Genomic DNA, 14,387 nt, shown 5'->3' with positions numbered 1-14,387 from the left:
GTTATTCCTAAAATCCATGCTTATTTAATAAGGAGTTTGTACTTATTTTGTCTGTTTAGTGGAGATTAGTAAGATTTCTCTAAGTTTGAGTAGGTGAAGCATGAGCCTTCTTGTATGATAAACCTCATTTCTTTTTTCTCTCTCTTTTTTTGGTTACTAAACTTTTGGGTAATAAAAAGCTGCGTAGGTTTGAGTTTGCCTATCACATTTTGAATAGTGATATATTTTAAAGTTATCGTGGATGTCCATGGAGTAGAAGCAGATCTATGTCGAGTGGACTGATAGTTAATCCCTGAAAGAACATTGCTCTGAGGAAGATGCCTTTTGCTATCGCATGGTCTCATGTTTGAGGCGATGGAATTAACCACTTGAACTAGAAAAGTTGAACACCTAGGGTGATGCTTGGTATCTTTCATGTGATGATTGTTTTTTCCCACCTCATCTTTATCATTGATTTTTCTTTTCTCTTTCTATGAAGGGGGGAAAAGTACATGGGAATGTGGCAAGATGATGTATGTCAAGGGAATGGTGTGGTAGTTACCCAGTTTGGATTATACTATGAAGGCAACTTTCACCTTAATAAAATGATGGTGAGTGGCATCTTTACACATAGTTACTATGGACTTTTTTAAACTCCTATGTTATTAACTTTTAAAATTATTTATTAATGTTCTACCTTCTTAGTACTATTTTTCTTGTCTTTAAAAGTATGTAAGGCTTTAGGGAATATGACTGCATGTACTCCCAAGTTATCTGCATTTTATGTATTGTGATTTTTGTCTTGTTTCTTTCCCTAGGGAAATGGGGTTTTGCTTTCTGAAGATGATACGATCTATGAGGGAGAATTTTCTGATGACTGGACTCTTAATGGAAAGGTTGGAAACTAACTTCCTTCTCTCTCTCTCTAATACAGTGCTACTCATTTTCCTTGACTTTTTAAAAAGGCTAACTTCATAAAATTCACCTGTTTCAATGATTTTTAGTAAGAGTTGTACAACCATCACCACAATCCAGTTTTGGAGCATTTTCATGACCATCTCCTGCCCATCTAAAGTCACCCCTCATTTCTAACCCACCCCAAAGAACCTCTAGTGGACTCTATTACTCTGTAAGTTTGCCTGCATATAAATAGGATCATACCACTCGTGGTCCCTTCTGTGTGGGTTCTTAATAGCCGTGTTTTTGAGGTTTTCCCTCAAACATTGATGTGAAAGAGGCACATTGATCAGTTGCCTCCCGCATGTACCCCGATTGTGGTTGGGGATCAAACCCGCAACCCAGGCACATGCAGTACTTCATTCCTTTTTATTGCTGAATAGTATTCCAAAACCACATTTTGTTTATCTCTTTCTTCAGCAGTTAATGGGCATTCTATTATTTCCAATTTTAGTGTAAACGTATGTTTTTATTTCTCTTGGGTAGATGCCTTTGAGTGTAATTGCTGAGTTGTATGGTAAATTGATAATTAACATATTATGAAATTACCAAATTGTTTTCCCAAGTGGCTACAGCATTTTGTATTCCCCCCATCATTGTATGAGGGTTCTAATTTCTCCATGTCTTTGTTAATATTTTTTATTTTCTGCTTTTTTTTCCTTTTTTGACATTCTAGTGGATATGAAGTGTTATCTTGTGATTTTAATTTGCATTTCTCTTAAGACTAATGATGTTATATGTCATTAGAGCATATTTTCACATGCTATAAATTTGCCTCTGAGCACTCTTTTGTCAGCGCCCCATGCATTTGTATAAATTGTGTGTTCTTTTCATTCAGCTGAAAATATTTTACCAATTTTTTTCTGTGAGTGTTTTTTTTTTTTAACAGGGTTTATTTTCACATACTCTTTTTGCACATGCATATACACACAACTAAAAGAAAAGAATTGGGGGTTGGTAAAGAGTAAGTTAAAAAGGGAAATGTTAACCATTTGGTGCTGTTTTTTCTCTTGATTTTTTAAATTGAAAATACTTTTTCTAATTCCACATTTTCTCTAACTTTACCTAGGGAACACTGACTATGCCAAATGGAGATTACATTGAAGGTTATTTTAGTGGAGAATGGGGATCTGGCATAAAAATCACTGGAACTTACTTCAAGCCTAGTCTGTATGAGAGTGATAAAGACAAACCCAAAGTTTTGTGAGTAATTAATGTTAATTCTGGATTAATTATGAATGTTTTTGGCTGTCTTGCTTTTATCAAAGCTGGTTAATATTTTAAATGTAGAACAAGGTTTTGAAGGTTTCTTTTTTTTTTTTTTTTTAACAAAGTATAACCTTGAATTGTCAACTGACGCTCCTATGGATAGCTAAATCTAAAGTCTTGGTTGAGATCAGGAGTCCTCAAACTACGGCCCGCGGGCCACATGCAAATACAAATATTGTATTTGTTCCCATTTTGGTTTTTTACTTCAAAATAAGATATGTGCAGTGTGCATAGGAATTTGTTCATAGTTTTTTTTTTAAACTATAGTCCAGCCCTCTAACAGTCTGAGGGACAGTGAACTGGCCCCCTGTTTAAAAAGTTTGAGGACCCCTGGTTTAGATTAAAGCCTTAGAGTACTGAAGTTTAAAATAAAAGTTTTGTATGTGGGAATAATACTACTGTTAATGGTGCAGGTGTCCCAGTTGATTAAGAGAGGGCATTCTTAAATGGAACCCTTACACAATTTGATTTGGAAAATAAAGATCAGGCATGTATACATATAACAAGTGAAATAGTATACTCTGCACACATGGAAAAGAAAGTTAAAATCTGAGTCTCTAAGTTATATTATGTTCTCCTGACAAGTTTTTGGCATGTGTATATTTTCCTTTATTGATTCCAGCTTTAGCTTTGTTTTTGTATTTTGGTAGCATCTCAGATTCTTTGTTCTGATGGGAACTTGATACATGTTTATTCTTAGAGTATTATTAGAACCCAATATTCCACTCATTTCACCATTCCTATCATGAGTTGAGCAAAGCACAGAAAGTCCTTGTTTTAACAGGAATCACCTTTACAAAATCAACTCTGTATAAATGGAGAAAGCAAAGGAATCCATTCTGTGTGCTTTGTACTTAACAATTCATAGTCTTTAGTGTCTGATGAACATTAAGTAGTTAAAAACCATCTCTTTACAATTTTTATTCAGTGTTTTTAAAATAGAACCACCATCAAATCTAGGCAGTTTTGTCTCAGAAGCACTCCCAATTGTGTATTAGTTTCTTTTTAGAATTTTTGCACAAAAAAAGGTGATTAATAAAAGCGTGGTATGACTTTTTATAGCAGGAAACTAGGAAATCTGGCCGTGCCGGCTGATGAGAAGTGGAAAGCAGTGTTTGATGAATGTTGGCATCAGCTGGGCTGTGAAAGTCCAGGCCAAGGGGAAGTTTGGAAAGCATGGGAAAATATTGCTGTGGCCCTGACTGCCAACCGGCGCCAACACAGAGACAGGTGGGTGAATGCCTGCCCAGCACAGGGCAGAGCATGGGAGGAAGATGAAACTTAAAACCCACGGGTAGTCAAGGTTTGCCACACTGACCTTAAAAATAGAATTTAATTTAAAAGTCAATGGTGATAAAACATCCCCCCCCCCCCCTTATCTTCTCCTGAACTCAGCTATAAAACCCACACCGAATACATGGCTAGCTATTTGAAAACTGAAAAGTAAATATCAGCTAGTGTACTGGGGAAGAACATCTGAGTTCAAAGGACCATTGAACCAGTCATGAGTTTATAGGTTTTTAAAGGTAAATATCCCTCAGCCTGAACACAGTGTAACCTGAAACCTTGAGGCAGGCACTATGTTACTGTAGATTGACAGAGATCCAGAAAAAACCCTCTGCTTTGGCTCAAGATGCGAAAAAGAGACTCCTGAAGCTCAGAGAGAGTAGAGGAGGTACACTGGGCTTGCTCTCTCTCCTCCATTTTCTCACGCTCCAGCCTCCACTACTTCTGTGGCAGGGCAATGCCAGCTGCTTGAGAAGCCATGACGGGAAGCTCGCAAGAGCTAAAAGTCTTGAGGAAATTCTTTTTAAAAAAGATATATGTTTTATAGATTTCAGAGGGGAAGGGAGAGGGAGAGAGAGATAGAAATATCAATGATGAGAGAGAATCATTAATGTGGCTGCCGCCTGCACGCCCCACACTGGGGCTCCAGCCCTGACCTGGAATCGAACCATGACCTCTTGGTTCATAGGTCGATGCTCAACCACTGAGCCACACCAGCCGGGCTCTTTTTCTACTTTTTCTTATCCTTTTCTCCTGCTTTTCTTTTCTCCATCTGCCCTTTTTCATGTCCTTATTTTTTAACTTAGCGAGTAACTTCCATAAGCATTGCTGAGCATTTGGGTCTTTTTTTCTGTATTTGGGATAAATGGGAATTGATTATAGTGTTTCATTCATGAAGGTCATGATTTTTACCCTCTACTCCATCAGTAGAAGAAATAGAAACTCCCAGAATTGACTAAAACTGGGCTTGCCCTTGTGTGTGCTGCAGATGGCCAGCCCTCACTGTCAGCCTGTTACTGTGGGCATTGACACTTTAGGCCTCCAGTGAACCTTGATGAGCTGTTGTTGAATGTTCCCAAGGAGTGAGGACGAATGAACTTTTATATAAAACCATATCTTATTTGTATCTCTAAAATAGTGTAAAAATAATGATTGTGTATTGTTTCTATTTTCTGATTGGTTATAATCTAATGATAGAGCGCCATTACCTAACATTTCTGCCGATTATAAGTAGTGTGTTTGGTCTTAGCCTCTTGGTGCAGAGCTTCCCTTTACCCATAATGTGCTTGCCTCACCACCTGCTGTAGCATCCTCATTATCTCCTTACTTCTTGAACTCATTTTTCTTTCTTCCTTTGCCCTCTGATTTGATTTCTTTTTTCCTTCGCTCTCCCTTTCCCTTTTACTCCATTTTTCTCTCATCACTGACAAATCTATCACCAGTTTTCTCTTCAGGCTGACATAGTATCTTCCAACACCATGGTTTATGGTGGAGTAAAATCTTCTTTAATTTCTTGTTGTTATGAAGTAACCTTAAATGCTGCTTTGAATGACTGTTACATAACTTAATAGCAGGTCAGTTGCCGTATATGTGCTCATTTGGGGCAGACGCTGTTCTGGACCCTCCATTTTATCCTTTAGTTGTCAAACCGTGTTTTACGTGCACATTACAATCATCTTGCTTTCTTGATGTGAAATTCACAAGACGCTTTCTTTTCCCTTTTATAGTCCAGAGATACTAAGTCGTTCACAGACTCAAACACTAGAGAGTTTGGAATTCATTCCTCAGCATGTTGGTGCCTTCTCAGTGGAGAAATATGATGACATCAAGAAATATCTAATAAAGGTAAAACTAGAGTCAAAATTGCTCTGGGCTTGTGGATTAATGATGTAAAACCACAAGTATCATCCCTATCTACTCGCTGCTCATTTTTGTCTTAGTCCTCTCTGTATTTCTTCTGTTAATTCTCTCCCTGCTCAGGCCTGTGACACTCCACTGCACCCCCTGGGCAGGCTCGTGGAGACGCTGGTTGCTGTGTACAGAATGACGTACGTGGGTGTGGGGGCCAACCGCCGGCTACTGCAGGAGGCTGTGAAGGAGATTAAGTCCTACCTTAAGCGAATTTTCCAGCTGGTGAGGTAAGAGATCTTTCCATGAAAAGGTGGCAAGTTGTGGAATACTGGTTTATACTCATGTTTGGGTATCTTTGCCCTGAATCTAGAGATTACAACTTTGTGAAGAATCATTAATGTTTTCCTTTATCAGAGAAACTATTCATCAAGAAAATGGTTTTGTGCCAGAGATCCTTAAATAGATTGAATCACGAAAGTACATTTTTACTTTTATGTTTATGCTATAAATATAAAAAAAGAAGAACCTTTGCCATTGTGAATTAATTTCTTTTATGTCTTTCTTAAGTATATTATACTTACTCATTTAGTATAATAGAAGGCTAAAATAAATGTGTTATTTAACTGTAATTTTGGTATGAAATAGAGTAGTCTTGTTTGGATTTCATCTCTAGGTACCATCACAAAGAAGATAAAGTCTAACATGAAGTTTTGTCCCTGAGTATTTATGTCCTGTTCCTTGACAACAGTATCATCTTTGTTCATTTGCTCAACAAATATTTATCAAGGGCATCTCTGTGTTAGCCACGATTCTAGCTCCTGGGGGAATTTATCAGAATAAAACAACACACACAAAACTTTTTTGAAATCTGTATTGTCCTGGAGCTTACATTGTAGTGGGAAAAGAGTAGATAAAATATACAATATGAACGACCGGGAAAGAGGATGGGGCTGGGGTAAGATGCTGCCGTTTAACAGAAGGTCAAGGAGGCCTGACTAATAAGGTAATATCTGAACAGAGACTCTGAAGGAGGTTAGAAAGTGGGCGAGTAAGCATTTTTGGAAAGTTTTAAGGCAGTAAGCAAATCTGGAACTAGTGACATTCAAGATCATTTACTGGGTGTAAGCCAACAAAATATTATGTTGAAATAATTATGCAAAAGTTTATCAGTTTGTCCCAGAAAACTTTCTTAAATATATGTGGAAATGTTTCAGCTTTTAGGGGCATTGTGATCTAAAAGACCACTGGGTTGTGAGTATTTCCGCTCTGACATTAGCAAGGGTATAATAAAGATAAGTTTCCTGACCTTCATTAGCTTTACCAACTATAAAATTAGGGGGATAAGTCTACAAAAATAGAGAAGATTGCAGACTGTCTTAAAGAGCAAGGGTCACAGTTAAAGTCTATAAAAATAAAGAGGACAATAAACTTGTTCTTGGTAAAACCTACCATTTGAAATTGGAGATAAAATGTAGGGCAAATTCAGAGCCTAGAAAAAAATCCTCAACAATTTGGCAGTTTAATCACTTGAAGATTTTTTTCAGCAACTTGGCTTTTCATATAAATATTGAAAATTTCTACCTGAAACCTATATAATTTTATTAACCATTGCCACCCCAATAAATTCAATGAAAAAGTTTTTTAAATTTTATAATAATTGAGTTTTCATTTTTTCCTTAACGTTGGACATTTAGTTTCCACTGATACTTATTTATACTCTGAGAATAATGGTCTCTGCTTGAAGAGTTTATACAGATTGACCTCAGATTGGATTTTCCAATAAAAGAAACATAAAGATCGGAATTCTTCATTCTTAAATAACTAGACAGGAAAAAGCCATAGCACATGAAGATTTTTAGTGGTATTATTCATTATCGGCACTTTTAATTTTATTCTGTGAGAAGCATCAGTTAAGAAGCTCAGACAACTAAAATATTTAGTTGATAAAAAGTTTGACTTCATGGGTCCTTAAATAGATTAGATAATGGGAATATGTTTTTACTCTTTCAGCCTCTCTGGAGGTGTAATTCTGTAATTATGTGTTTTATTACTCCTTAGGTTTTTATTTCCCGAGCTTCCTGAAGAGGGCAGCACCATTCCTCTCTCCGCGCCTCTGCCCACAGAAAGGAAATCCTTCTGCACTGGGAAGTCAGATTCCAGATCCGAATCCCCAGAGCCGGGGTAAATGGACTTGGTGGAGATAGTGAAGAAAGGGGGTGGCGGCCAAATGACGCCAGAAAAGATGGTTTCTCTCAATCTCAGCTTCCTCATTTCTAAAGTGATGTGGTTGGACAGGTGATCTCTCTCAAGTTCATGAAAGTGCAGCCGCAAATGACTGGGCACAAAGGCTGCTGGGGAGAGGCACCTCATGCTGACCTAGAATAATCACCGAGAAATCATCTCACAGTGGAAACCACGTGGGTTTCCAGTTAGATTTTCTGAGTTACAAAAAGAGTTCACAGTTGGTCCAAGACCAAACTCAGGGGCTAAGCTCCTCATGTGAACTCCAAATTAAAAGTAGAGTAATCTGCTCCTTTCCTCAGAATTTCCCATCTCTACTTTCAACTTTGATTCTGCATTGAGTTTTAACAGGAATGATTCTCCCTCTCACTCCACTGTTTGTAGTTACGTGGTAACCAGTTCTGGGTTGCTGCTTCCCGTGCTCCTGCCTCGGCTCTACCCACCACTGTTCATGCTCTATGCCCTGGAGAACGACCGTGAGGAGGATGTTTACTGGGAGTGTGTTCTGCGACTGAACAAGCAGCCAGATATTGCTCTGCTGGGCTTCCTTGGGGTGCAGAGGTACGTACAGCAGTTATGAGTGGAATCAAGTGGTTTTAATTTAAAATGGAAATACCATTATCAGGAATTGAGTACTTTGATATCTAATTATATATACAATTTACAGTTTATTCACTTATTTGCGTATCTGTCTTATTTCACAAAATAGTGATATTTAACAATCTTTATTTTTGAAGATGGGTATGGACCCCATTGTTCTTTAGAACGTATTTTTTATTTGTGTGTGTGCATGCTTTATATATATATATATATATCAAATTATATACATTTAAGTTATCGTACCTGATATTTTGCAGTTTTTAAAGCAAAATATATATACATTCATATTTTTTTAAAAACCTAATTGTATTCAGTCTTGGGCATGCTTCCTTCTCTTCTTGTTCCTTCTCCCCTATACATAATTACTCATTTAAAAGTTTTCAAAGTGCTCTTTTTTTGAAAGGCATTGTTTCTTGTTATTCCAGGAGAATACTAAGTGATTATGCTTTCTGATGCTGTAATAAGGCTGATTACCCCAACGCCCAATAATTATATATTTGTGCTATCAAAAAAGAGACTAAACCTGAATTGGAAAGTAAATCTTTTCAGTGGAGAGTAATTTAATAGTAAAAATGAGATAAATGAGACTGAGTAAAGGAAATATTTTGGCCATTGTTAGGTCATATTCATAATATATAAGGATTTTAGAGTATAGAATAACAGATCCATAAGGGACATGATAGACCTTAAATTACTTCTGGAATGTTTATTAAAACTTGACCTGTCTGTGGTACAGTTATTTTAAATGGGGACAGGAAAGCCAATATAGCCATCACCTGTTTTTATGGTGATTAATTTACCATAAGTAACAACTTGTATTAACAAAGGATGGATTCCATTGCAGGAAATTTTGGCCAGTGACCTTGTCAATCCTTGGAGAGACTAAAAAGGTATAGTAGATTTTAGTTTCCTTAGCAACTGTGCTTTTCTTTGGAATGGGGGATTTGAGATACTAGAAATTTCCACCTTACGTTGGTAGAATAGTACCCAAGCATGAATTATTCACCAAAGACCTGCACTCTGCCATCGGTATTGTTTTATTATTACAGTAAAAAATAGCTTTTCTGCCCTAACTGGTTTGGCTCAGTGGATGGAGCGTCGGCCTGCGGACTGAAGGGTCCCAGGTTCGATTCCGGGCAAGGGCACATGCCTGGGTTGTGGGCTTGATCTCCATTAGGGGACGTGCAGGAGCCAGCCAATCAATGATTCTCTCTCATCATTGATGTTTCTATCTCTCTTTCCCTCTCCCTTTCTCTCTGAAATCAATAAAGATATATTTTTTTAAAAAATAGCTTTTCTCATTGAGCTTCATAAATACTCTTTTTGCAGGTTTTGCCAACCACAAAAGATGCTTGTTTTGCCTCAGCCGTGGAATGTCTACAGCAGATCAGGTAATCTCTTATTTGTTGGGAAAAAACACATAAATCAAAGTAGTGGTTAGTCTATTAAGATATTAATGAGATCTTATTTTTACTTAAGCTCCAAGCGCCCCTCCCTCCCCTCCTAGATGTTGTAAAAACAGCCAGGAGATAAGAAAGGCTCTTTTGAGACATTCTGTTACCTTTCACTCTACAAAGCCCTTGTATTGTCAAAAGTGGAGCGCCTACCCAGAAACTTACCTGTATAATCACATCTTTAGCCAAATGGAAATTAGCTATACTTCCTCAGAGAAGAGCACATAATATGAAAATAAGATCCACTTGGTGAAAGGAGATGACGTGTGACTTAGTGAACTCTTCCAGGTGAATCGTAGATAGTTGGAAGCTTCTTTTCTCAGAACCATTGGGTTACAGAGGTCACCCCTTCCAACGACTCATTGTGCCTGATGTACCTCAGGAGGGAATACTCTCAAAAAATGAATAACAAATGGCTCCAGTAAGAAAATTACCAGGTATATTTTTGTCTTTTTTTCCCCCAACAGCACAACGTTTACCCCATCAGACAAACTGAAAGTCATCCAGCAGACTTTCGAGGAGATCTCTCAGGGCGTGCTGGCGTCTCTGCAGGAAGACTTCTTGTGGTCCATGGACGACCTGTTTCCTGTTTTCTTATATGTGGTGCTACGGGCCAGGTGACCAGTCTTTCTGACTTTAATGTTAGTGACCACTCATTTTAACATGTATGCCTTTTGCTTTTTTTGAACTGATGACAGGAATATGCTCCCCCCACTACAAAAATTCTATTTCTATTAAACCATTCCACTATGTCATTACCTCTTTGTCGAGCTATTCTTTCTTTCCCCCTCAAATAGATTCAGAAGGCAGATGTACAAGAAATGATTCAGTATCTTTTTCTCGTTGGGCAGGATTAGGAATTTAGGCTCTGAGGTACATCTCATTGAGGATCTAATGGACCCATATCTTCAACATGGGGAACAGGGCATAATGTTCACCACCTTGAAGGTAAGTATAGGTGTTATTTAATACTACCTTAAAATCTACCCTTCAATTACCATATTACAGATCTGTAATTAGCCAGTTTTCTTCTTTATATGAGTTTAATGCAAACATTAAGTGCCGTTAGAGCACATATCTTCTTATATAATAAAAGCCTAATATGCAGATTGACCGAACAATAGAATAACCGATTGCTATGACGTGCACTGACCACCAGGGGGCAGATGCTCAATTCAGGAGCTTCCCCCTGGTAGTCAGTGAGCTCCCACAGGGGGAACTCTGCTCAGCCAGAAGCTGGGCTCCTGGCTAGTGAGCACAGTGGTGGTGGCAGGAGCCTCTCCCGCCTCTGCTGCAGGTGGATCAGTAAGGAGTGAGGGGTCCGGACTGTGAGAGGGCGCAGGTTGGGCTGAAGGAACCTCTCCCCCTACCCACCCACCCCTACCCCCTGCCCCCCAGTGCACAAATCTCGTGCACCAGGCCTCTAGTTGTTAATATTTTAAAATATGATAATATATTAAGGAGATTGACCCATCAGTCAATTATTCTCTAAAATATTAAAGCAAATTATTCATCACCCAATCTCCCTATAAATTGATAATTCAAAGTTTTATAAATGTAGAGCATCTATATAAATGTATTTCTAGAGAAGAAACAGAAGGATTCATAGTGTCTAAAAAAGTATCCAAGCTGTTTAGTGGAACTAAGGTAAAACCAGCAGGCAGTATGTAGAGAATGAATAAGAATAGCATCTTCTTTCCCGCCATGTATTACTGTAGCCAGTAGGTATAAATGAGGTTCTCTGATCTGGGCTCTCTAGGGATTGTTGAAAGTCATTTTGCTTCCCCCACCTCAATTTTTCTTGGACTGCAGTAGAATCATTCTGAAGTTTATTGGAAGAACAACAGAAAGAAAATGACAAAAACTCTTCTGAAAAAAGAGAGGGAGAATAGACCCACTCTTCCAGTTAGTAAAATGTTACAGAATTATAATAATTAAGATAGTATATCACTGTTACAGGAATAGACAACTAAGTGGAAGGGATAGCTCCCATATAGACATTATAATGAAAACTTCACATATAAAAATGGAAACATCAGACAAAAAAATGGAAACGAGAAGTTTACTTAATAAATGGTAAAGTCGCCCTAACCTGTTTGGCTCAGTGGATAGAGCGTCGGCCTGCGGACTCAAGGGTCGCAGGTTTGATTCCGATCAAGGGCATGTACCTTGGTTGCGGGCACATACCCAGTAGGGAGTGTGCAGGAGGCAGCTGATCGATGTTTCTCTCTCATCGATGTTTCTAACTCTCTATCCCTCTCCCGTCCTCTCTGTAAAAAATCAATAAAATATATTTTAAAAATATAAATAAATAAATAAATGGTAAAGTCATGGGATAGCTCACTAAGAATTTTGGAAGGAGAGTGGAATCAGGTGAAATCACCAATATTGCAAATTACAAGTGCTTTAGGGTTAAAGATAGAAAAGGGGAGAAAGAAGGAAAGGCAGACATTAAAATGAGGGGGAAAACTAGAATTTAATGTCAGATTTCTGCATTGGGTTAATGTTTTAACTTTTCAACTGAAATACCATTTTTATTAAATAAACTAAAAAAGGGTGGTAGGAACTGGGGAAGATACTGACCACCAATGACTTATTACCTATGTTATTGAAGAGCATCTCAAAACATCACCAAGGAAGAAACTGAATTATTACACTTACATTAGTCACCCTTTTGGAAAACAGCTGTTATTAACATTGATGTCAACAACATCAAAAATGTTTGTGAGTTTGAGTAGTCCTACGCCTGGAGATTTATAATTAAAGAACGGGGAACATTATGTATTATTTGGATGAGGTGGTGTTTGTAGTGTAACTCACAGGCCAGGATACTTTCAGAATCACCAAGGGATGCTTTTTTAAAATGTTCCTAGAAATTCTGACTCATAGGTGTGGAATGATGCTTAATCTGCATGTTTGCCAAACATGATGATTCTGATCATGGTTATTTGTGTATCTTATAATGAGCAGCATTCTCTAAATGTCCAATTAATAGTGGCTTAGCAAATTATAGTATTACTTAGTGAAGAATATTATACAGCTTGTAAAAAGTTTTGTGTTTTTTTTTTTAATTAGAGGGAAATGCATAAAATTATATTTCTATTAATTATAGCTAGGCAATATAGACATTGGATCGGAGACTGGAAGAGAACAGGGAAAATGAAAGCAACTGATTTTATTGGGCCATCAGAATGAATAAGGGATTTTCTTTCTTTAGTCCCATGTGTGTTGCTATGTTTATGTAATTTCTTTCAAAGTAAATTTTGAAATTGTTTTTATTTTTTTCAGGCATGTTACTACCAGATCCAGCGTGAGAAGCTTAACTAGGTTGCGTAACAGCTAACAACTGGATTATCTCTACAGAGTCTTATAGCACCATCTGGCACCTTCCTGTAGTGGCAAAAAAGAATGGTCTTGAAGTTAGGATGTTGTGTTATTTTGGTTATTTCTGAGCCTTACTAATGATCAGAGCTCTGAGCCCAGAGGAAAAGACTGTACAGTTTAAAGGGAAGATCGAAAAGGAGGTAGAATTCAGATTGGACCAGTCCCATCTACTACTGTTTGAAGAAAGAGGACATCCCTTCCTTTGGCGAAGGGTACGCTGCTCCACACCGTCAGGAAGGTTCTCACGTTCAGGACGTCGATGGACATTTTTGAGTTTCTGGTTTGCCTGCAGTTACCCCAGACCCTTTTGCAAGGAGCAGATTGTTCTCGAAACGACGGTTACCACACTCTGCCTTCCTGGGTTCCCTGCAATCCTGAGTGCATCCTGCTGCTTTGCTGAGACAGGGGCAAGAGGAACTTTTAAACTGCAGTTTTAACTTTTTCTAAGCCTTTCCACCAGGGTATTCATCATAGGAGAGAGGTTCAATATAATGACCAACAAATTCCAGCCCCAAACAAGGATCGTGTCCAAATAGGAGTGTATTCTGCCTCCTGAGTAAAAGAACATAGGAATCTTGTCCTCGGTTTCCTTACAGTGAGTGCTACAGGCTGAATACACTGGACTCCAACACTGACCCTGAGCTGCTGCGGATCCTCCCCTGTCCACAGGCAAAGGCTGTGCCTGAGGCCTGGGAATGAGGCGAAGGCTTTTGCATGCAGGCTGCGGTGGAGCAAAGACTAGGAGACAGGGAAGCGGAGCCCTGCATCTGTCCCTGACCTAGTGTGCGTCCCTGTGCCTCACGGGGGAAGAAAAAGGAAACGCGCTCGGCTTTTCCCATCTCACAAGTATTGTGACACCTCAACATCGTAGTGTTTTGCTTTTTTTATGTTGTAAGTGGTGGGTTTATACTGTACAAGTAACACTAGTAGCTGTTTGGATAACATAGGTGCTCTTCCTCATCTCACCTGCGCACGTGGGGAGCGTACGGAGTGTCCTGATTTATGTTAAACATCAGCAGATGCTAACAAACAGGATCATGGTTTTTGCTCTACTTTATAATCAAGACGAGTGTTTATTAAAATACTGTTTTGGAATGGTGGCTGTAATGTAACAGCAATTTTCATAATAAAAGACATTCATCTTTATGAGGTTGTTTTGATTGTAAAAGAAATGACACAGGGCAGACTACAATTTTAAAAGAAACCAGGCTTTGTGTTTTGGTGCCCACATTGTCATCTGCCTCAGAGGTTCCTCTAGGGTCTCAGACATCTCTCTTTAAAATAAACAAACTTAATTATTATTATAGCACCTTTTGTGGCAAAGGACAAATTAACCTGATCCTATTAACCCGAGGACAAGGGTCT

General features: G+C 38.3%; 1 protein-coding gene across 1 annotated transcript in view; it reads left to right on the top strand.

The window, feature by feature from the left end:
• ALS2 (alsin Rho guanine nucleotide exchange factor ALS2) overlaps window positions 1–14,168 on the top strand; it is a 58,302-nt gene extending 44,134 nt beyond the window's left edge. The window contains exons 22-34 of the mRNA XM_081095391.1: window positions 479–590; window positions 798–875; window positions 2,006–2,139; window positions 3,268–3,435; window positions 5,220–5,337; window positions 5,473–5,630; window positions 7,402–7,524; window positions 7,969–8,145; window positions 9,029–9,074; window positions 9,514–9,575; window positions 10,106–10,255; window positions 10,490–10,586; window positions 12,927–14,168. Of these exons, the coding sequence (XP_080951517.1) occupies window positions 479–590; window positions 798–875; window positions 2,006–2,139; window positions 3,268–3,435; window positions 5,220–5,337; window positions 5,473–5,630; window positions 7,402–7,524; window positions 7,969–8,145; window positions 9,029–9,074; window positions 9,514–9,575; window positions 10,106–10,255; window positions 10,490–10,586; window positions 12,927–12,965 (1,462 nt within the window). The 3' untranslated portion in view covers window positions 12,966–14,168. The remainder of the gene's footprint in view (window positions 1–478; window positions 591–797; window positions 876–2,005; window positions 2,140–3,267; window positions 3,436–5,219; window positions 5,338–5,472; window positions 5,631–7,401; window positions 7,525–7,968; window positions 8,146–9,028; window positions 9,075–9,513; window positions 9,576–10,105; window positions 10,256–10,489; window positions 10,587–12,926) is intronic.
• Window positions 14,169–14,387: the final 219 nt, after the last annotated feature.

The sequence above is a fragment of the Myotis nattereri genome (assembly GCF_964212035.1).
Source record: "Myotis nattereri genome assembly, chromosome: 7".
NCBI classification, from domain to species: Eukaryota; Metazoa; Chordata; class Mammalia; order Chiroptera; family Vespertilionidae; genus Myotis; species Myotis nattereri.
The sequence above is the reverse complement of the archived record's forward strand: the minus strand, read 5'-3'. Positions and strand labels throughout refer to the sequence as shown.